The sequence below is a fragment of the Bufo gargarizans genome, chromosome 1 (assembly GCF_014858855.1).
Source record: "Bufo gargarizans isolate SCDJY-AF-19 chromosome 1, ASM1485885v1, whole genome shotgun sequence".
Taxonomy (NCBI): Eukaryota; Metazoa; Chordata; class Amphibia; order Anura; family Bufonidae; genus Bufo; species Bufo gargarizans.
The window spans coordinates 599,113,566-599,138,511 of record NC_058080.1 but is presented as its reverse complement, the minus strand read 5'-3'; the positions used below and the strand labels follow the sequence as shown (position 1 = coordinate 599,138,511).

The 24,946-nt window shown below is 41.9% G+C and overlaps 1 protein-coding gene across 2 annotated transcripts in view; it reads right to left on the bottom strand.

The window, feature by feature from the left end:
- Positions 1–1,151: 1,151 nt before the first annotated feature.
- Positions 1,152–24,946, bottom strand: part of MARCHF3 (membrane associated ring-CH-type finger 3) — a 238,919-nt gene continuing 215,124 nt past the window's right edge. For both annotated transcript variants that reach the window (XM_044291063.1, XM_044291065.1), the window contains exons 4-5: positions 5,920–6,129; positions 1,152–2,239 (exon numbers count right to left, since the gene is read on the bottom strand). In XM_044291063.1, coding sequence (XP_044146998.1) covers positions 2,081–2,239; positions 5,920–6,129 — 369 coding nt within the window. In that variant the 3' untranslated portion in view covers positions 1,152–2,080. The remainder of the gene's footprint in view (positions 2,240–5,919; positions 6,130–24,946) is intronic.

The window sequence follows — 24,946 nt, the reverse complement described above, 5'->3', positions numbered from 1 at the left end:
TGGCAGAGAGGATAGCCCCCAAGCTGTGATAGGAAAAGAGCTGCAGCAGAAAGGAAACGCCCTCTGAGAAAAGACACACCCTCTGAGCAGCTAGCCTGAAATAAATCTAGCAGAGCAATTGGTGGCTTGAATTGGGAGATCTCTTGATCCATGTGAGGTACAGGGCTGGTTCTAGCTTTGTTATAAAGAGATTGTCATGTACTACATGATGTCTAATTTTAATTTTTTTATATTAAACATGAAAAAAAATACTTTAATGCTCACTCCCTGCTCTCTGTCGGAGGGGGCTGTATTCCATCACTTCCTGGACACTGCAAACATAAATGTAGACTGTCAGCTGAAACTTAAATACATGACAGCTTCCCTATAAAGGATATGACAGGTCCTCAAGACACTGTAGTTGCTGATAGATGATATTCCCGGGCAAGGGGACCCCTCTATTACCTCCGAATTCCCTAATTGGGGCATTTTACTAAGACTAAAAAACAGCCTACTGGAATCCTACAGATGCGCCACTGCCAGATGCAACTGGAATACCCGCCGGCCCCATTAAGTATAATGGGGTCCGGACAGAGATTTTATACATTCTAGCAAAAATACTGAGAATTAGCCAGACAAAAACGCAATTTTTGCAGGATCAGGCGGCTGGATCTCCATGCCGCAGATGTGAAATGTAGCTTAAGGCTACATGCACACGACGGTATGTGTTTTGCGGTCCGAAAATTGCGAGAAAAAAAAAAAGGATGACATCCGTTTTTTTGTGTGGATCCACTGTAACAATGCCTAAAACGGACAAGAATAGGACATGTTCTATCTTTTTTGGCGTGGCTATTTAATAGTCCGCATCCATCCGAAAATAAACCAGAACGGACACGGAAAAAAAAAACTTTCGTGTGCATGTAAGCCTTATGCCTCATGACATGGTTGTGTTTAGTCCGAATCCGAGGCTCCTTATTATTTTTTTATTTTGTAGATGGAATCGTTTTGGGGCGTGTGCTGTCCGAATCAGTTGGTCCGTTCCGTGGCACGCTAAAAAAATTTAACATGGAATATTCGTGTCCGAACTATTGCGAACAAGAATAGGGCCTTGTATATTAACGGCCTTCCGTGCCATTCCCAAATGCTGAACGCGCACGGACGCCATCCGTGTGTATGAGGCCTAAACCAGCTTTTTTTCATGAAGACAGATTGGACACACTGTGAAAAATGCATCACATTTTCTCATCTTCAATCTGTTTATTACTAACTATGAGAAAAGTGTTTTTTTCTTCTTTCCATTGGATTGAAAAACAAATTAAAAAAAGATACATTTTGTGCTTCAGTCTGTTTGGTTGTATAAAAAAATGCCCCCCAAGTGTGAATGCAGCCCAAGCAAGACATAACCAATACGATGGAATGGAGCTACATGCAGACATTTTGCAGGGTGCAATATGCAGTCCATAGAAATACTGCCGAAGCCATCATGTGACATTTCCTACTGAAGAAGAAGTCTGTGTGTAGCCAGAAGCCTCGGGTGTGTGCAAGCGACTCTACATTGTAAAGGCATTTCCATAATGTCTACCATATTGCAGGAATGGCTAACCTGTGGCTCTCCAGCTGTTGTAAAACTACAATTCCCACCATCCCCCCTGTGGTAGTCAGTGCATGCTGGGAGTTGTAGTTTTGCAACAGCTGGAGAGTCGCAGGTTGGCCATCCCTGCCATATTGACTCATAAACAAGCTCTAATTGCAAAGACCTTGCGTATATATGTGTGCAAGGCAAAAACATTGTACTAAGGGGAAAGGATAATGGAGTACAAAAATGTACTTTTAACTTTAATGTCATAAGATAAAATAAAAAGTTAAAGGCTGCTGTATTATAGAAGAGTATGTAAGATGCCACCGGCTATATGAACAGGATTGGCAAGTTAGCAAATACATAATTGCAGCATTCATTGCTTAAATTAAAACTGGTTCTGTTGCTCCAGGAAACGAGGGTTACATATCCAAGTTAGGGGTTAACAGTCTGTGAATAAAGTCCAAGTGATAGCGGAGAGATAGTGCTACAGTGCATGTTGCTGCAAGTCCCGGGCGTCTCTCCTCACACTATAGTCTCTTTTGAATTTCGTTTGAGAGAGTGCAGTCCCAGCAATGACTGTTGATTGGAAGGTAAATTGATCGATTTAGGGATAACCAGAATAACCCTCTGATTGGTCCGACGCCATTCATTGTATAATCTACAGTGGTATCTAAATGACACCTGGGGGGGAAAAAAAAGATAAGAAGTGTAATTTGATTTCTGCAATCAATGCTTATTCAGCTTTGGCTTTTATCATTTAAGAGCTCTTTCACACGAACAGATGCCGTGCGGGTAATCCGCTGCATGAAATTGCCAAGCCCCGCTCCGGACAGCAGACATGGAGCATTAACATGATTGATACTGCTCTGTGCGTCTCTGTGATCTTTTTACTACAAAATCACAGTGACAACTTTATCTCACTGTGTCTGCTGTCCGGAGCGGGGCTTGGCACTCTTTCACGCAGTGGATCACCAGCACGGCATCCGCTCGTGTGAAAGAGCCCTAAGGCTGGGTTCACATCATGTTTTTGCCCTATGTTTAACATATACAGTAAAGACCAAAAGTTTGGACACACCTTCTCATTCAAAGAGTTTTCTTTATTTTCATGACTATGAAAATTGTAGATTCACACTGAAGGCATCAAAACTATGAATTAACATTGGAATTATATACATAACAAAAAAGTGTGAAACAACTGAAAATATGTCATATTCTAGGTTCTTCAAAGTAGCCACCTTTTGCTTTGATTACTGCTTTGCACACTCTTGGCATTCTCTTGATGAGCTTCAAGAGGTAGTCACCTGAAATGGTTTTCACTTCACAGGTGTGCTCTGTCAGGTTTAATAAGTGGGATTTCTTGCCTTGGGTTGGGGTTGGGACCATCAGTTGCGTTGTGGAGAAGTCAGGTGGATACACAGCTAATAGTCCTACTGAATAGACTGTTAGAATTTGTATTATGGCAAGAAAAAAGCAGCTAAGTAAAGAAAAACGAGTGGCCATCATTACTTTAAGAAATGAAGGTCAGTCAGTCCGAAAAATTGGGAAAACTTTGAAAGTGTCCCCAAGTGCAGTCACAAAAACCATCAAGCGCTACAAAGAAACTGGCTCACATGCAGACCGCCCCAGGAAAGGAAGACCAAGAGTCACCTCTGCTGCGGAGGATAAGTTCATCCGAGTCACCAGCCTCAGAAATCGCAGGTTAAAAGCAGCTCAGATTAGAGACCAGGTCAATGCCACACAGAGTTCTAGCAGCAGACACATATCTAGAACAACTGTTAAGAGGAGACTGTGTGAATCAGGCCTTCATGGTAGAATATCTGCTAGGAAACCACTGCTAAGGACAGGCAACAAGCAGAAGAGACTTGTTTGGGCTAAAGAACACAAGGAATGGACATTAGACCAATGGAAATCTGTGCTTTGGTCTGATGAGTCCAAATTTGAGATCTTTGGTTCCAACCACCATGTTTTTGTGCGACGCAGAAAAGGTGAACGGATGGACTCTACATGCCTGGTTCCCACCATGAAGCATGGAGGAGGAGGTGTGATGGTGTGGGGGTGCTTTGCTGGTGACACTGTTGGGGATTTATTCAAAATTGAAGGCATACTGAACCAGCATGGCTACCACAGCATCTTGCAGCGGCATGCTATTCCATCCGGTTTGCGTTTAGTTGGACCATCATTTATTTTTCAACAGGACAATGACCCCAAACACACCTCCAGGCTGTGTAAGGGCTATTTGACCATGAAGTAGAGTGATGGGGTGCTGCACCAGATGACCTGGCCTCCACAGTCACCGGACCTGAACCCAATCGAGATGGTTTGGGGTGAGCTGGACCGCAGAGTGAAGGCAAAAGGGCCAACAAGTACTAAGCATCTCTGGGAACTCCTTCAAGACTGTTGGAAGACCATTTCAGGTGACTACCTCTTGAAGCTCCTCAAGAGAATGCCAAGAGTGTGCAAAGCAGTAATCAAAGCAAAAGGTGGCTACTTTGAAGAACCTAGAATATGACATATTTTCCGTTGTTTCACACTATTTTGTTATGTATATAATTCCACATGTGTTAATTCATAGTTTTGATGCCTTCAGTGTGAATCTACAATTTTCATAGTCATGAAAATAAAGAAAACTCTTTGAATGAGAAGGTGTGTCCAAACTTTTGGTCTGTACTGTACGTTGGGGGGAAAAAGGTCAGTCTTTGACGTCAGTATTTGAAATCCGCAGCATGTCCGACTTTTGTGCAGATTTGTTTCCAGATAGGCACATTACAGTCTATGCAGTGCATAAATAATGAAGGAAGGAAGAAATACGCATGTAAATCCTGATGAAATCCTGATGACAATACTGATGGTATATCATCAGGATCCTGAGCCAGAATACTGACAGATTTCAATACGCTCGTCTGAAAGCGGCCATTCTCTCTGTCTGATATGCTTAAAGGGGACAGGTTGTCTGACTTTGTTCACTGGCTAAGCCAGCTCCCTTCTCTGTCTCCAGTCAATTAGTCATGAAGGAAGAGGAGGCTGGCTTAGCTAATAACCTGAGCCAATCACCGGCCTCCTTTTTTTTCTTTACCAATACACATGGAAGCGGAGGAAGCTTGCTAGTGTGTCAGAATGTCACAGCTACAACAGAAGCTCCATTTCAGGGACAAGCTGACAGAGAATAAATCTAAGGGTACTTTCACACTTCCGTTTTTCTTTTCCGTCTGAGTTCTGTCAAAATGGCTCAATGCCGGAAAAGAACTGATCAGGTATATCCCCATGCAGTCTGAATGGAGAGCATTCCATTCAGGATGTCTTCCGTTCAGTCATTTTGACTGATCAGGCAAAAGATAAAACCGCAGCACGCTACGGTTTTATCTCCGGCAAAAAGACTTGCCTGAATGCCGAATCCAGCATTTTTTTCCATAGGAATGTATTAGTGCCGGATCCGGCATTCAAAATACCGGAATGCCGGAACCGTCAAAAAGAGTGAAAAAAATAAATGCCGGATCCATTTTGCCAGATGACACCAGAAAGACGGATCCGGCATTTCAATGCATTTTTCTGACTGATCAGGTATTTTTAAGACTGATCAGCATCCTGATCATTCTTAAAAATGCCTTCAGTTGCTATATGTTTTTCCGGATCCGGCAAGCAGTTTCGGCGACGGAACTGCTTGCCATATCACTCTGCTGCAAGTGTGAAAGTACCCTAAGTGGTTTATATGGCTTGAAATGTCAATGTATTAGAAATTTAATTTACTTTCCATTTATCAAACAATAGTTTTTTTCTTTCATCAGAAAGCCCCTTCAAAATGTAATTCATAATCCACAGGCTTTGAGCAAGTCAACTTCTACTCCTAGACATGGTCCTTCGTCGAAAAGTCAGTCCATCCCTGGTTGTTACCAGGCCACCAGTTTAGAGAGTTTAAAGGGATTGTCCCACAAAAAATATTCTACAGTTTTCAAACCAGCACTTGGATCTGAATACTTTTGCAATTGCATGTAATTAAAAATTTAGGTGGAAGCTTGTTCTCAGTTCCATCCTTCAACTGCCACCTGCTGCAGAAGACAGGGTACGTATCCTGTGAAAGGACATGGCCCCCTGAACTGCCAGCTTGAAATAAATCTAGCAGAACAATTTGAGAGATGAATGTGGAGATCTCTGGATCCATGTGAGGTACAGAGCTGGTTCTAGCTTTGTTAGACAAAAGCTGTCATCTACTATATGATGTATGATTTTACGTTTTTGCATTAATCATATGATAACCCCTATAAGGATGAGCAGATGTACTTGTGAATGGACACCATTTTTGTTGTACTCAGCTTTGTGCCACATTTAAAAAAAAAAGATTGCTTTAAAGACCTCCAAATACTTACAAGTGTCCAAAAGAGGTAAATTGTAAAGAGTGCAACAGTGAGTGCAATAAGTCCAACGGCTTCTAGTCGGCTACTGAAGTGCAGGTGATCCACCGCTCCTCGAAGACATAACCATCCTGAGATGGTGGCAAGTGGAGTTATAAATAAGAAGCACACCATGTCTCCAAACAGTGTCCTCTTCTCATGTTGAGGGCCAGGATTCCGTAACCACTGCATAATGAAAGGGGCAAAGTCAGATCTCTGATGAGCACATATCCCATGTTCACAGACCGACAACACAAAATGAACTCTACTTCACACTTCGATATTACATTTCCCAGTAATATTTTGTTAAAATTGCTTATTTCAGCAATGGCAATGGTTCAGCACTTGTGTCACTTTTCAGACATTTCATCCTCAATTTGACAAAAGACAGGGCACCGGAAATTATGTGAGGACTTCAATATAAGAATGGTGATAATATCAATTACTTGTGCGGTACTTCATGGGCTGCGTGTCCTCGGGGAACATACTTTACTTTTCTATGACTGCCGGGTAATCTGGAACATCTAGTACTTCCAGAGCAATTTAACTGTACAACTCCACTAAATACAAGAGCACGCATCTCCTCTCCACCTGCTACAATTGTAGCAACAAAGTTACACATCCAAACTCTATTTTATAGAAATCTGCAGAATGAAAATACGGTTGCCATGTTCCAAGTATATCTAGGAATAAAAAACATTCTATGTCTACGCATTTTATACTGTCGCAGCAATCAGCAAATCTCCACGGGTTCTTCTCCCAATACTCCTAGTACACAGGTGAAATTGTCAGGGGAAGCCATGGCCAACCAGACATTTACCCTGCTGAGGACACCAGTGTATATGCTGTAGTACATGACAGCCATTCATATGAATATTAGAAATGGGCAGATTGAGTACACCATGTCGATACATGTCCTAATAGGGCATTTAGAAAACTGTTGTCATACGCAAAGAAAAAAAATGAAAAAATGGTGCAACGACATAAGGAATTTTATGGCACAGCTGATGTATAATGGTATGCAACCATGAGAGTTGTGGATGAACAGTTCCTTCAAACATACACTCATTGACCAAAAATATATAAAGCGTCCAGATAGAAATGTCAGATTGCCTTTGTTTGTACTGGTGTCGTGAATGAGAAAGCTGGACTGCTATGGGCTAGAACTCATAATCTTTAGCGATGAATCCAAGTTCTGTTTGGGATTCTAGAATGGTCAGGTTTGAGTATGGAAGCCTCATGGTGAGCGTTTCAATCCTGCCTTTGCTGTGGACTGACACACTGCCCCAACTGGTGGTGGGATGATTCGGGGAACCATCACACATGACAGTCGGTCACCCCTAGTAGTGATACGTGGGACACTAACTTCTAAGCTATATGTGCAGGACATCCTACGGCCACATGTGTTGCCTCTTATGGCAGGGCTTCCAACTGGCATTTTCCACCAGGATAATGCTCACCCACGCACAGCAAGTGTTTTCCAGGAATGTCTCCACCAGATTGCAACACCATCTTGGCCTACATAGTTGCCAGATTTATCACCAATCGAGCATTTATGGGACCCAGCTGGGATGGAGGCTTCTGCAACCTATGAGTGTGGAGGATCTACAGGCCCAACTGCAACATCTGTGGACAAATGTGCCACAAGATACCCTACAGAACCTGTATGCCTCCATGCCCAACCATATCATATCTTGTTTACAGGGTACTAGAGCCTCCTTTCAATTGTACAGTTGTCTCCAATAAACATATCCTTTCGCTCTAATATTGTAATCACTTACATATATCATCATTACATTTACACATAGAAAGTTTCATTCACTTCCAACAACTCCTTCTTGTTGCATTATTTTTTGTCAATAATTGTACAGTACTGCGTGTACAAAAGTTTTAGGCAGGTGTGGAAAAATGCTGTAAAGTAAGAATGCTAACAAAAAGTAAAGAGTTAATAGTTTATATTTGTCACCTAACAAAATGCAAAGTGGATGAACAAAGGAGAAATCTAAATCAAATGGATATTTGTTGTGACCGTTCTTTGTTACACTTCACAACCTGCACGTGCGACATTTACCCTTTCGGAAATACCTTCCGTCATTATGCAAGATCTTTTGGCATGTGTTAAAAATAAGGGGGAAAATAGTCGTCAAATGTATGGAAGACTTTTGCTCCTAAATCTTTGCTGCACAATTATTCGAATTGACCCTCAGTGTCCCTTTGCAGCACTAACCTGCCAAGGTACAGAACTTTAGAATTGGGGCTCAGAAGTTCTTGAGGCATCTGGTCTGTAACTTCTCCCATTGAAGGGCCTTACAAATCCTTGTTCTGGAAGTTTTTTGGGAATAATTTGTAAAAACCTGGAAATGAACTGTAACTAATTTATAGCGGCAATGATTCAAACAGGATTCATGTTGACTATTCAGGATTACATAATATGGGTAACAGAAATCTGAACAAGTTACATGAGCTCCGTCAGCTCTACATCAGCCTGCAGCTCACAGATGTCCCTCTTGTAGAAGGAATAATCCCTCTTTTTGACCCGTCCCTCTCCTTAAATGTTCTTATTTTACTTTGTTTCTACCTGTATATTAGACCTTTAATATACAGGTCATTCTCACAAAATTAGCATATTGTGATAAAGTTCATTATTTTCTGTAATGTACTGATAAACATTAGACTTTCATATATTTTAGATGCATTACACACCAACTGAAGTAGTTCAAGCCTTTTATTGTTTTAATATTGATGATTTTGGCATACAGCTCATGAAAACCCAAAATTCCTATCTCAAAAAATTAGCATATCATGAAAAGGTTCTCTAAACGAGCTATTAACCTAATCATCTGAATCAACGAATTAACTCTAAACACCTGCAAAAGATTCCTGAGGCTTTTAAAAACTCCCAGCCTGGTTCATTACTCAAAACCGCAATCATGGGTAAGACTGCCGACCTGACTGCTGTCCAGAAGGCCATCATTGACACCATCATTGACACCCTCAAGCAAGAGGGTAAGACACAGAAAGAAATTTCTGAACGAATAGGCTGTTCCCAGAGTGCTGTATCAAGGCACCACAGTGGGAAGTCTGTGGGAAGGAAAAAGTGTGGCAGAAAACGCTGCACAACGAGAAGAGGTGACCAGACCCTGAGGAAGATTGTGGAGAAGGACCGATTCCAGACCTTGGGGGACCTGCGGAAGCAGTGGACTGAGTCTGGAGTAGAAACATCCTGAGCCACCGTGTACAGGCGTGTGCAGGAAATGGGCTACAGGTGCCGCATTCCCCAGGTCAAGCCACTTTTGAATCAGAAACAGCGGCAGAAGCGCCTGACCTGGGCTACAGAGAAGCAGCACTGGACTGTTGCATGTAATTCGGAAATCAAGGTGCCAGAGTCTGGAGGAAGACTGGGGAGAGGGAAATGCCAAAGTGCCTGAAGTCCAGTGTCAAGTACCCACAGTCAGTGATGGTCTGGGGTGCCATGTCAGCTGCTGGTGTTGGTCCACTGTGTTTTATCAAGGGTAGGGTCAATGCAGCTAGCTATCAGGAGATTTTGGAGAACTTCATGCTTCCATCTGCTGAAAAGCTTTATGGAGATGAAGATTTCATTTTTCAGCACGACCTGGCACCTGCTCACAGTGCCAAAACCACTGGTAAATGGTTTACTGACCATGGTATTACTGTGGTCAATTGGCCTGCCAACTCTCCTGACCTGAACCCCATAGAGAATCTGTGGGATATTGGGAAGAGAAAGTTGAGAGACGCAAGACCCAACACTCTGGATGAGCTTAGGGCCGCTATCGAAGCATCCTGGGCCTCCATAACACCTCAGCAGTGCCACAGGCTGATTGCCTCCATGCCACGCCGCATTGAAGCAGTCATTTCTGCAAAAGGATTCCCGACGAAGTATTGAGTGCATAACCGAACATAATTATTTGAAGGTTGACTTTTTTTGTATTAAAAACACTTTTCTTTTATTGGTCGGATGAAATATGTTAATTTTTTGAGATAGGAAATTTGGGTTTTCATGAGCTGTATGCCAAAATCATCAATATTAAAACAATAAAAGGCTTGAACTACTTCAGTTGGTGTGTAATGAATCTAAAATATATGAAAGTCTAATGTTTATCAGTACATTACAGAAAATAATGAACTTTATCACAATATGCTAATTTTTTGAGAAGGACCTGTATATGGTGTAGACAGGTCCTCAGTGGGAAGATTCGTATCTGAAGTCATCTGGTGAATGGTTGGTGTGCACAGCTCCACTGATGCAATATAGATGGAGAGAAAGTGTGGGCAGCACCACTATCTGTAAGGTATATGCGGAGTGCCAGCGGCTGGGTAGGCGATCCACCTCCAAACGTATAAAAAATAAGAAATTCCGCAGCACATCCAGGTTGTAAGAAAGTAAAAAAAGACTTTATTCACCAAGCATGCGACGTTTCAATCCTCTCAATGGGATTTTCCTCAGGCAGTGACATAGTAAGCAGTGCAATGTGCGTATTTAAACGCTTTCACATCATTAAACAATCAAATAATCTAAGTACATCCATTTAAAGAAAATACATTTAAAAATAGTGATACAAACAGTATTATCAACATCCTGATACATTCACATTGTATCCCCGAATTCAATTCAATGATGCAGTGTTAATCATTCCCATAACCAATTCGGCATATCATGTACAGCATAAAATATTTTAATTATGACAATTATCAATCCAGGTGCATATCTTCTGTGAAAATTAAATGTGCAGGTGTACCTTCAGCAGAGTGATGAGTCCGCTCATAGGAGTGTGCGATGGGGCCGATACACATGGATCCCGGCGTCCCGGGTATACTACTGCGCATGTCGCAGGACCTTCCTAGGGGTTCCGATCACATGACCATCACAATGTGCTGATGGTTAAAGTGCGCATGTCCAAGGACCTTCCAACATGTGACCGCAGTCCGCACTAAACCCTCCGGTTACGTGATTAGATATATCACATGCTCTGGGCTAGATGATGTTGCTTGAGTGTATCACGTGATCGGAACTCCATGGTAAGGCAATAGAAGAATATGATAATGTTCAGGACATGCAATGTAAATGTGTCATGAAACATCTACATCTCGAAGATATGGCTATATCTACATCATCATTTTAGTCCTAAAAGGCAATAACTCATCGAACATAAAAAATAGACATACAGATATAGACCTAGGCATGCGGCTGATCCACTACACGTACTGTCACTGGTCCTAATGGAGTCTTACTGTGTATCGCATGCTCACCTTCCACACAGGTCAGTATCTATGGGTCAGAGGTCAATCCGAGGGGATGAAGGTGACTGTATATCGATGGAAGTACCATCATTATACAAAGAGAAATAATGAGTGTTATGCGTAAATACCGCCATTTCTCTTTTAAAGTACTGAAATCAGTATATTTCGTTACAAGATCGTCCCCTAGTCTACTCGAGGAGTTCAGTACAAGTGGCCCATGTTGTCACCATAAAGCCCCAAGCTGAGATGTCCCGCCTGTCAGATGGATACCATCCCTGGAAATCCAGCATGTCAGGTTCGGGATCATCCTCTAGATTCCGGGGATAAACCTGTACAATTCCATTGTAATGTCACCAATCCCCAATGAGATCAGTGGCTCCAAAGATTCCTCCATATGTTGGATCCGAGCATGCGGATAAGACAATCAAGACATCCCAAGTGTCCAATAGCTTTATCGTGTGTGGTCATATTCATGCATAACAAAAAGTGTTTAATGAGTATAGTTATTCATGTGTCCATGAAAAAATCGTGAAAAAATGTTTTTTGCGTTCCGTCATAATTTGGTGGACCGACCTCCCATCGCTCACTCCTAATGTGAACAGTGTTCACCACAATCCTGAGGATAATAAAAACAAGACAAAATATAAGATCACCTTGTTATATGAACAAGGGGCACTACTACTTAAAACTCAACTAAAGAACAGGCGAGCAGAATCCCAGGCGCAACCATCAGGACAATAACCAGGGTCTGTAATCCACACTTAGTCCCAGTGGTTTCAATGTATTTAATTTAGCAATCCATTGCATCTCACATTTTTTCAGTAAAGTGTGTCTGTTACCACCCCTGCGTGGAGTGGGAATATGATCAACCAGCATACATTTAAGGTCCCTCTCCTTGTGGCCCATGTCAGTAAAATGTTTTGGGACTGGGAGGTCCATGCGTTTTTTGCGAATCGTATATCGATGTTGATTGATTCGACTTTTAAAATCACATGTAGTCTCACCAATATATAATAACTGACATGGGCACCAAAGGATATATATGACGTATGACGATTCACACGTCAAAAAATGCTTGATGTAATATTTTTTCTGTGTCAAGGGATGTAAGAAAAAACTACCCTTTTGCATATATCGGCAATTAATGCAGTTTAAGCATGGAAAACTTCCTAATTTAGGAGTATGCAAGAGGGCATCACTGTGTATACTAAGAGGGCATCACTGTGTATGGAGGCACTAAGGGGGCATCACTGTGTATGGAGGCACTAAGGGGGCAACACTGTGTATGGAGGCACTAAGGGGGCAACACTGTGTATGGAGGCACTAAGGGGGCAACACTGTGTATGGAGGCACTAAGGGGGCAAGACTGTATGGAGGCATTAAGGGGGCATCACTGTGTAAGGAGGCACTAAGGGGGCATCACTGTGTATGGAGGCACTAAGGGGGCATCACTGTGTATGGAGGCACTAAGGGGGCATCACTGTGTATGAAGGCACTAAGGGGGCAACACTGTGTATGGAGGCACTAAGGGGGCAACACTGTGTATGGAGGCACTAAGGGGGCTTCACTGTGTATGGAGGCACTAAGGGGGCAACACTGTGTATGGAGGCACTAAGGGGGCAACACTGTGTATGGAGGCACTAAGGGGGCAACACTGTGTATGGAGGCACTAAGAGGCATCACTGTGTATGGAGCCACTAAGGGGCATCACTGTGTATGGAGCCACTAAGGGGGCATCACTGTGTATGGAGGCACTAAGGGGGCATCACTGTGTATGGAGGCACTAAGGGGCATCACTGTGTATGGAGGCACTAAGGGGGCATCACTGTGTATGGAGGCACTAAGGGGGCAACACTGTGTATGGAGGCACTAAGGGGGAAACACTGTGTATGGAGTCACTAAGGGGGAAACACTGTGTATGGAGGCACTAAGGGGGAAACACTGTGTATGGAGGCACTAAGGGGGCATCACTGTGTATGGAGGCACTAAGGGGCATCACTGTGTATGGAGGCACTAAGGGGGCAATGCTGTGTATTGAGGCACTAAGGGGTCATCATACTGTGTGGAGAGACACTAAGCAGGCATCATACTGAGGGGCACTAAAGGGACATTCTTACAATGTTGCCACACAAAGGGGGAATTCTTACTATGTGCGGGGCACTATTAATGTGTGGGGGCACAACGAGGACTGGGTGGGATTGGGATTGTGTATATTGGGCTGGGTTAGAGGAATAATTTTGTGTGAAAAGAAATTGCCACCGCACGCTATGCGCAACACTGATATTGTCCCTCCTTGGGCTTCTCATAAGTTGTGAGGTATGGATTTTGTATTGTGTATACTCCTAATATTCCACTCTATGTTACATGCTGTCTGGCATGTGATTGGCAAGTGCCACTTGCAACACAACATCCATCAGGTCTGGCGCGGAATGTCGAGTGCTGCATGCAACACTATTGACAATCATTCATTTAATTTATAATGTCACCACGTAGCTCCAGTCTAGGTGTCTTTGTACTGCCACATTCTGAGAGCCTTTACTGTACTGTCAACATGGAGGGGATCAGAATAGCGGCACTGGAGTGGCAGGACATTTAATGGGCAAGTTATTCAATTTTCTTTATTTTATACGTTTTTCTGTTGTTGGACATGTTTAAAAAAAAAATCACAGACAAGACCTTTCCTACCATAATGAAATGTCTCTGCATATATACCGAATAAAGCCAGTAAGTAATCTATACTGATCATGATGCTGTACATTCTTCACCGCTGCAGCCAGTTACTGGCCTCAGAGGTCCCATGTGCATGAACGGCACATGAATACTGAGGCCAGTTACCGGTTGCTGATGTCATGTGCATAATAAACTTGATATCATCAATGCAGAATTAGAATTTTTTTTTCTTTATTTTATATAGTTTCCTGCTGAGGGACCGTTTTTTAGAAACCCCTTTGGACAACCCCTTTAAGAACAGTTGTAATCTATACTGGGGTGTAATTAGAGGGGTTCAAACAAGCTTCTCTGCCATACAGAACAGAACAGAATCTTTGCTCTAGGTTATGGAAAGCCTAGCTACTTCTCTGCATTTAAAGTACATGCACATTAATTCCACACATTTTACACCAGCTGGAAATGATGTATTTATTAGAAATGACCACTAGATGTCACTGTTATCATTAACATTGCTGCACAATCCAATGAAATAGCAGATCCACATATTCCAGCTGATAGGTGATATGAATGCTGGCTCCTTGCCTCTACAAGCACATTACTCTCTTATTTATTATAAGTAATGCAGACCGAACACCTTCACAAGAGATATTGACAAGCTGCACCGAAAAATGATACTAGCTTGATCAGCCACCCTATTTATGCACGCAGCAGCAGATGAGGTTTGTGACAGTCCGGCTGCTGTGACACTGATGACCTGAATGGACCCATTTTCAGCAGATAGTAATGATTGCATTGGAGAAATGGCTATGGTTATCAGCTCCCATTCATTTAGGATATTGGTCATGGTGCCAGCCTATATTACTTCTGACATGTCTGATTGTCTTGTAATGTCTTGGTTGCTAAACCGCTTTTTCCTTCCAGTAAGTATAGTCCAGATGACAAAATAAAAAATTATAAAATAAAGGCACAGAACATTTTATCAGAAAATAAGGACTGATTTCAGCACAGATATTGTAGTCACACAGGTCCCGTTGCTTGATGAGCCCTAGAGGACCCACAAATACCAGGATGCCATTATTTTAAATAACATAAGGGGTATTTATCATTCCCTTTAAAGGGGTCGTCTCACTTCAGTAAGTGGCATTTATCATATAGAGGAAGTTAATACAAGACACTTACTAATGTATTGTTATTATCCATATTGTCTCCTTTGCTGGCTGGATTCATTTTCATTATACACTGCTCGTTTCCATGGTTACAGACCACCCTGCAATCCATCAGTGGTGGTCGTGCTTGCACAAAATAGGAAAAAGCGCCAGACTCTCTGGTGGCCGGGACCGTGGGAGTGCTCATAGTCTAACACTTTTTTCTCTAGTGTGCAAGCACGGCCACAGCTACTGGAGTACCAGGTGGTCGTAACCATGGAAACGAGCAGTGTATAATGTGATGGAAAAATTTGTGAAGGAAGCAAAATGGAGAATCGCAAGTAAGTGCCTTGTATTAACGTTCTCTTCATGATAAATGCCATTTGCTGAGGCGAGAGGAACCCTTTAAGCCAAAAAACGGGTGTCAAAAAGTCACCAAGCCTGGCGCATGCTGCTCCTGTGCAAAATTTTGCAGCTTTTTCAGAGGTTTTCATGCCTTCCTTGACACTTTTCCAAAAAGAGGACCAAGCCAGGAAACTAATATAGATTATACCTGAAATCTATACCAGCTCCCTCTATAAAAATGCTAATTAATCTGCAGGCACCATGTTGTAGAGCAGGAGGAGCTGAGCAGATGGATATATAGCTTTATGGGAACAGATTCAGTGATCGACAGCAGTGATGAGCGGCAGGGGCAATATTCGAATTCGCAATATTTTGCGAATATTTGGTTGAATATTCGTCATATATTCAAGAATTCGTGATCTCCAGCCATTATTTTCTTGATTTGCAAAAATCGGCAATCGGAAAAATTCCCAATAAAAATTTGTGATAAAAAATATCGCGATACTAAAATTCGCGATCAACACTACTCCTAAAGTCAAAGATATTGCAGCCTTCTCATTGGCCCACAAGCAAGAAGCAGGGAGAGATCATGGGTACTGATGAAAAAAAATCTAGAATATTTACGATTACGAAGATATAGCACTATATTCTAGATATTTGCAAATGCCAATATTCGCCATAAAAATTTGCAATACAAATATTCACGCTGAACACTAATTGACAGCTATCTCTGTATACACAGTCATAGAGGGAAGGCTGTCATCACTGATAGGACGCATCATTGGCTTCACAGCCCTGAATGAGCAGGGATATAAATGAATACATTACAGAATCTTTTCCCATAAAACTATATGTCAATCTGCTCAGCCTTTCCTGTTCTATAACATGGTGCTGCAGATCAGACACCATGCTCAATGTGACTGGTTCCCTTTAAGAAACATGCACCTCTTAATAATTGTGGTGTATTTGACGCCAGTGGGGGCGAGATTAAGTCAGGTAAAACACCGGTCTTAATAAATGTATAAATGTCCCTCCGTGTTTTGGGGGCCTGTCATGACGTTTGCATTTGGGTCCTGAAGATTTACGCTGCACTTCTGTCCCAACCAAAGAATAGTCCATTCCTAATACAGCTCAACAAATGGCCACTTATGGTCTATTTTTCTTATGACAGACCAAATCCATGAAAGATGCCCACGGGTTTCACATTGTCCACCCCTATTCCTGCATCATTTGTTCCACTAAGCGTTCAGGATATTCCGCATGTCGCCGTATCCTCTCCATGGTGTCCAGTCATCTCCACAATCACATCTTAATCATCATGAGCGGTCTGTATACATTAACCCCAATGCCACTGCAGTGTCACTCCATCAATATTGTCATAATTAAGATGTGACATTGCAGCGTCTTTGGATTTGCGCGTTCCTCACTTATGTCCGACCAGTCACATATTTTACCAAGGGATCATAAATTCCTAAGTTTAGATGGAAATCATCACAACAGACAGACAAAACGCTGGATCACTAATCACACAGTTCTGCGTTCTTTGCTAATTTGAAATCATCTCGCTGGCTTCTATTTGTATCCACAAAATAACAAGATGCCTAAAACGTCATTTACCAGTTAGGATGTCACACAAACACCGGCAAACAGCATATAGAGTAATATGCTAAAGTAGATGTGCGTATTTCAACACAGCCGCGGTGCACAATTATATGATACTTGGGTGGAGGCAAAGTACAAAAATTCATTTCTAATTATAACAGTAAAGAAGCTCATTAGAGCCATAACCGTAAGTAAAGCCATTACCATCTCCCAAATTGGAATTCTTTAATTAAGAGAAACGCGCTGAAATTAAAAGCAGGAATCCCTTAAAGCCTAGCTGTTCTGGGAGGTGCGCGGCTCTTAAAATGAGCAAGCATAAAGAACACTGTGCAGAAAGTCCTAAATCAGAATTATTTCTATGCAAAAATCACACCGTAAATCGACTTATTCTTCAAGGACAAAGACGTAACTGCTGTACGGAGGTGGTATTAGGCATGGCAGATATATTACCATTCTTTACAGTGGTATGCCATGGCGAGCCATACTGTTCACTATAGCGTCTGCATATATATCATGGAAGAGAATATGTGGAGCACATAAACAATGACAATATAGTAACATAATATCAGATCTATATATAACACTGCAATACAGGTCACAACAAGCAAATGCTACAACCACATCTGTATTTCTTTCATATAGATAAGCATATTTTATTTAGCTTTTTCTATTGGACTGGATGGCCATAAACATTGGGGGTCATTTATCAAACTGGTGTAAAGTAGAACTGGCTTAGTTGCCCATAGCAACCAATTAGATTCCACCTTTCATTTTTCACAGCTCCTTTGGAAAATGAAAGGTGGAATCTGATTGGTTGCTATGGGCAACTAAGACAGTTGTACTTCACACCAGTTTGATAAATGACCCCCAAAGTGTTAAAAAATATATCTTAAAGAAGCACTCCCACAAAAATATTTATTCTCTGACCTGTTAGAAAGGTGCATGATCTAAACTGTACTGAAGGTAATCTTCTTACCAGTGACTGTATTTGTAAGTTATAACCTCCCTTCTGAGCCTCAGCTGTGTCATGTGACCAACACTCTGATCTCCATCTCACAAAGGCCAGGAAGTCAGTTACTTTCAGTTACTATTCTTATGAGAGTCCTGCTTTGGTGATCACTGGGGTCAGGTGTCTGCACAAGCTGCTGGGTCTTAGCAGATCCAGATCAGCTCTTCTGTGAGGCTGTACAGTCTTGTGCAACATATCTGGGGACGGAATTACCTCTGCTGGTCCTAAAATGTTACAGAAGAAATCGGCAATTAAAAAATTGTAATGCCACCTGTATTACCTCTGTAACATAAGAAAAAGACAAAAAAATGTAATGTGCCTAGGACTGACGTCTATAGAACGATGGCGTTGGACAGGAGAACGTAGCATTTAGCGTTTCTCTGTCCAGTGCCATTGACATTCGCCATCACAACTGATAAGCCGGGTGTATATGAATGATCCTGCGAAAAATGATGGCATCAGTTATAGGTTCAGTTTCCTTCCGGCTTTTTCTGCGCCATACAGGAGGGGAACTGAGTCAGATCACCGGACATATGAATGAGGCTTTACAGGGAACATTGCATTGCATTTACACCAAACTGCATATACAATCCACAGCCGATCACAATCATGCATGAGTTCCTAACAAGTTTCTTATGAGGATCCTTCAGAAATGATATTACTGAGCTTTCAGCATTAGATTTGCAGTAACTGGATACATGTTCAGTGTGAGATGAAATGCTAATCCCTGACCTTGGTTAGCACCGGATCTGTACTCCTGTGTATGTGATTATTGAATATATTATGCCATAAATACAAAGGTGACAGTTATGCTGTATGCTATATCTGCAGCCTGTCTGTATGTTCCCCATATATCAGGAGAGGCTTGATTCATCTCCCCTTAATTGCAGAGCATGCTGATTTTTATAAGGGTCTTACTTCCCGTAGCTGGTAATGATGCAGCACACTATATAACACAGCACCGTGGATAAAGCAATACATCATCTCTTATAGCAATTGCTATTTAATATACTGTCTAATGTACTCCACCATATCACCTTGTAAATCCCATGTGTCTGCTAAAACTAGGGAACCGCTTCTTTCAATTATTTACCTACAGATAGGGAACATTCCTACTTCAGGTGGGAACCCCAGACTTGTCATTCTTAGCTCCCACTCAGGGGCATAGGTATAGTGGGTGCAGAGACAGCAGCCACCTAGGGGTGCTGGTGCCTGAGAAGGTCCAAGGTATGATAAGGTAAGTGGGGGCTCAGGCGCTCCAACTAGTATAATGGACAAAACTGCACTAAGGCGGTCTATATACAGGCCAATGATCAGGGCAATTATCGGGAAGAAGTGTTCCTAGGAACGCTCGTTCCAGATAATAGCCCTGTGTAAAGGTACGGCCCATCACCCAATGAACGAGCAAACTCTCGTTCATAGGGTGAAAGCATCTCTGCTTTGTTCACCTAAATCATCACTTCTGGGCAGCAGATCTAAACCGCAATCTGCTGCCCAGAAACAGTGATTGTGTATGAGGATGAGCGATAGTACAGTAGAAGCAATCCCTTGTATCCATACAGTGGAGGGGATTGCTACATTTAAACACAGCTCTCTCATCCTCTGACATGCAGGCAATTATCAGGAGTAAAAGGATCATTCCTGATAATTGTCTGCTCTGTCGGCCCGTTTAACAGTACCTTAAGTTAATGCTGTTCTCTGGGATCCCCACTGATCTTATATTGATGACCTCTCCTGAGGACAGGTCATCAATATGTAATCCCAGAGTACCCCTTTAATAATGCTCATAACCAATAAACCTTCCAAAGAAGATAATCATCATTATTATGTTTATTATAATAAAGTGTCTGTTTTTAAAAAAGACCTTTCACCTCTCCTGACATGCCTGTTTTAATAGCTTCATGCATTCACCATGTAATAATTCTGGAGCATCTATTCTCATGTATGTGTGTTGTGCCATTCCTTTATTATTTCTACTAGAAGTTCTGAATGAATTGCTAGCAGTCTGCAGTAAGGGTACAGAGGGGCGGTAACCAGTTGGGGGTTGTACCTACACAGTCTGACAATGGGAGCACTGATTGGATAGAGTGAGTCAGCAGGTACACACCCCTGTTACCGCCCCTCTGTCCCCTTACTGCAGACTGCTGGCAATTCATTCAGAACTTCTAGTAGAAATAATAAAGGAATGGCACCACATAGAGCCATGAGAATAGATGCTCCAGAATTGTTATTACATGGGGAATGCATGGAGCTATTAAAACAGGCATGTCCTCTTTAAACCAACAGAAATCATAACTGGTTTAGCATTAAACCAGATACTTCAGTATATAAAGTAGAGATGGGAAGTTCGAATCTTTTAAAAAAAATCGGTTCATTTGAATCAGTTCATTAAAAAGAACCGATCCATGAATCGAATCTTCGATTCACTTGCTGAGTCGGCTGACAAGCAAGTGAACCTAAGGTCAGGAGCGTCTGATCCTCACTGCGCATGCGCACTACGCAGTAACACAAAATTGACACAGTTGATCGCGCGAAGTTCGAGTGATAACATACATTGGCTGATCTGATAGATCGGATTCAGCTCAAATTCGCTGATCTGACAGAAAATCAGCTACACAACAGTGACAACACAGGTAGTTGAACATAATACTGTGGATGATTTTCTAATAAACTTGAATGTCTCTATAAAGAGAGCCTGTCACCTAAAGATGGCTTCAAGAAAGAGAAGCAATATATGGATGTATTTTGAGGAAGTTGGTCCACAAAAGGCAAAATGCAAGATGTGCAAGAATACTTTTTCAGGGCAAGCAGGATCAACTTCAAATTTCAGACGGCATCTTAAGAACAAACGTTATCGCTTAGGCAAGTGAGACAAGAGAGTCCAGCAATTTCCACCATCAGTCTCAGGTGTCTGTAGTCATCAGTCAGAAGGGATGTCTGTACCTACCTTTAACATACTTATCTCCTTGAGAAGCCAATTTGATCCTAAAGGGTTAATTGAATCTGAATGAGGATCTCCTCTAATCTAAACTGTGTCATTCCTCTTATCACATTCTCTCTGCTGACTGTCCTGCTGTCTGTCCCTTATCACTGTGGCATCCTGGTCAGTAGACTGTACTGTGTGGAGGTTACACACCATTATTTTAACTCAAAGAATTGAATGAGTCTACTAACTAAGCAGAATCATAAGATTCTTTTAACTAATAGAGTTAGGGTACTTTCACACTAGCATTTTTGTTTTCCGGTATTGAGTTCCGTCCTAGGGGCTCAATACCGGAATTTTTTTTATCAGTTTTATCCTAATGCATTCTGAATGGAGAGCAATCAGTTCAGTCCCTCTTACGTTTTTTGGACAGAGAAAATACCACAGCATGCTGCAGTTTTCTCTCCGGCCAAAAATACTGATCACTTGCCGTAATGCCGGATCTGGCATTAATTTACATTGAAGTGTATTAGTGCCGGATCCGCAGACCTTTAAAAATGCAAAAAAAAAATTATACCGGATCCGTTTTTTCCGGATAACAACAGAGAGGCGGATCCGGTATTTCGATGCATTTGTCAGACGAATCCGACTGCCAAAAGCCATCAGTTTGCGTCTGGATTGCCTGCCAGGATCCTCTGCCGCAAGTGTGAAAGTAGCCTTATTAGATTTGTGTACTGTGTGTGAGTGACTCAGTGCTGCTTGCTTCAGATCTGATTGGTTGCAGTGGTGGGCGGGGAGGGGAGGGGCTAGCAGAAGCCTGGCTTCCACTCTAGGATCATGTTACACAAGACTTGCTGCTAGTCTCTCTCTGCTAGCAGTAGGCGGAGCTAGTGCTACGTCACAGACTGAGCTGTTTCAAACGGATCAGCTCAATCAGATGAATCGACTCCTCCAGTTTAGGGAAAAGAATCGATTCAAAAGAATGATTCGTTCATGAACCGGACATCTCTAATATAAAGTGCAGAAATGCACATATCGTACATGGAATATGAAAAAATCTGAATTATTCCTACCAGATCTCTTGCAATATGTATCCCTTCTGTTCTTTTTGTTGTAAACTCAATATTCTTAGAAAACAATTTTTTTTAATAATGTTTGGCTGTTTCAGCAGTCCAATGTTATTAAACATTAAATACAAAATATTGCCCTTCTTTAGCAGTCAGCACAGAGATAAATCTCCTGTATAGATCAGTAAGCCTTTGTTAGTTTACTGCTGCTGTGAGGGAAAGATGTTATCTGTTAGTATAATAGTAGATTGGTAGAATTCGGATAGCAGTGTGACAGGTCTACATAAAGATGCCCACAGAAGCATTACACTTATCAGTGTACTCTTCCTTAAGCCTGTACTGTACTGAGTATGAAAAAGGGAAAGACATAACCATTTTTACCATGATCTCCATTTTTTTTATTCTGTTATGTTTCAAATACGTAATTCAGAAGGGGGAGATCTATGAATTTCTCACGGGGCAATGATTAGGAAAGTGTCACGATAGGTAGGTAAGCAGGGAAATAACCAAACACAGGGAAAACAACCAGAACAATTTACTAGGCCCAAAAGCTAGGGAGAAAAGCGTCACCTCCTAGCAATCCCTAAGGCTTTCCCTAAACTGCTGTGCACATGTGCATACCCTTATGGTGGATATGCACATCCCCTCGTGCCTAAGTCTATATACCCTGGGAAAACCCTGAGCAGTAGGGAAAGGGGAAGAGGCGACCTGCTTCTTCAAACAGGAAGAAGCAAGCATCTCCCTAGAGACCTAGATAAAAGACACCAAGGGAAGAAACAGAGAGGACTCATCTGAGCTGGAGCAGACGATCCACAACACATCCAAAGCCCACAGGAATAAACTATAACCCGCACAGGCCACTGGGAGAAGGAGGAATAAATAGCCTTGCTAACAATCAACCCAGTACACCTGAGGGAAGGTGGATCCAGCTCAAACCCAAACCAAAACAAAGAGAAGAGTCAGACATGTGCAGCCAGCCTGGCAGATCTCCGCACATTCACAGGGCAAGGCGTGACAGAAGGAGCAGTCATCAATCCCAAACATTGGCCGTTGTTGAAGGACCCAGCAATATTATTCCTTCTTCTATTTCAATAAGATTCTCTCATTCTGATGGCGGAGGTGAGGAGGACTGTTGTGTAGGTTTGGCTCATGGGCTTGCAGTCTGGAAAACAGCATTTTTTTCCCCAGTTCTTATTTTAATTAAAATGTTTCCCTTTAAAGGGTTCCTTACGCATTACATAAATAAGACTAAGATTGCAGACTGCTAGTTTTGCTTGCTAGCGGTGCCGATTGATCTTGGGGATAGAAGCTAAGAAGGGTTTGAAGGAGGGTTGTTTAATTACTTAAATCTCAAGGACACTCTACCATTGATTATGCAGCATAATATAGGAGTGCCCTTTAAGGCTGGCTTCACACAACAATTTTCAGTGTCTCATTTTTATAACGCATCATACTCTGGGAGTGACATTTTAACTGTGTGTTTACCATAGGTTTTTCTAGATGGCAGAAAATACACATTTTCATTTTTATATAAAATTAAATAAAAAGGTTCCGATATCACCAATAAAACACATTTTACAGGCATAGAAACAAAAATGTGAGCCCTAAAGGGTCCCACAAATAGTTTGGGATTTAAATGCTGGGACCCCGATGAACCTAACTTCAGATTGTAAGCAGAAAGGTGGCTGCATTTGCACAGTCACATTTTATGACAATCACGGAAAGATATGAAAACAGTTACTCATATCTAATCTGTTGCTTCTGTATCTACTAAAGACATTAAAGAAGATTGATCACAAATGGCTGGTCATATCTGTGAAGGAGAGCTTGCGTTACTGCTATTACAGCATTTTCCCCCAGCCACCACTAGGGAGAGCTCAGTGCAAAGAGATTTTATAGCTTCTGTTAGTATAGCTTCCATTTAGTTTAATGGCAACTGTATCAATTCCTGTGCACTGAGCTCCCCCTGGTGGTGGCTGCAGGAAACCAGGTTCATAATATACTCAAGGGAAGAAGGCGTTTTACAGCTGTATGGGGGAGATTTATCATTGTATCTATGCCAGTTGTCTGGTGTAAATACATTGAGAAAAATAGCATTTAGAAAGAGCTCCATATTTCTGAAGCATCTGTTCCACTTTTTCCAACACAGAAGTTGTGAACAATTTGTAAGGCAGAGAGCGCTTTTTTTTTTTTAAATGTACATTTGTCCGAAATTTTACTGAGGGGAGGGGGAGAGCTTACTACATTTGCTATGGGCCCCTATGTGAGATCTGTGTTTGCCCCTGCCTGCCATAAATTTCATTCATGGAAAAACCACTAATGCTTCCCATAAAAACACCATTCCATCTACTCATTTAGCGTTATAAGAATGCTTTCATCTCCCTCCTATTTGTCATAGTTTAGAGTAGAATCCTCCAGGATAATTGGCGAATACAGTGGACAAGATTAAACGAAAAAAAATTAAAAAAAATCTGGAATTTTAGGTTCACTGCAGGAAGAACGTATAATAGGTCATCTCTCCTCCTAATATGTCTGGAAACCGTTGCTCATACATAGAAGTGTTTTAGGCGAGAAACGTTATATGATTGGAATCATGTCCAGTAACAGAATTCTTGGGGGGGGGGGGGGGGGACAGCTGCAGGCAAAAATGTATGAACAGATAATAGCTGCATCTCCCCAGTACTGCGGAGAATTGCATCAAACGCTCCAGACCTTTTGCATCTTCCTTTCCAGGGACACATTAAAGACAGGGTCAGAGAAAGCAATCACAAAGGCTAATTAAATCTGCTCGGCTGAAATAATGCTAAGCAGAGTGACTGGTTGAAGGTTTTGAAAAGTGGTAACCTTTATCTTGACGGACGGATTTGGGGAACACCGCTCATAGCGGCGACTTCTGCAGGTTCCAGGGTTTACAGTACACAGACCTTTTCTTGACATGTTTGCTGTTTACGCCATTATTTTTTATCATAATCAATATTATTTG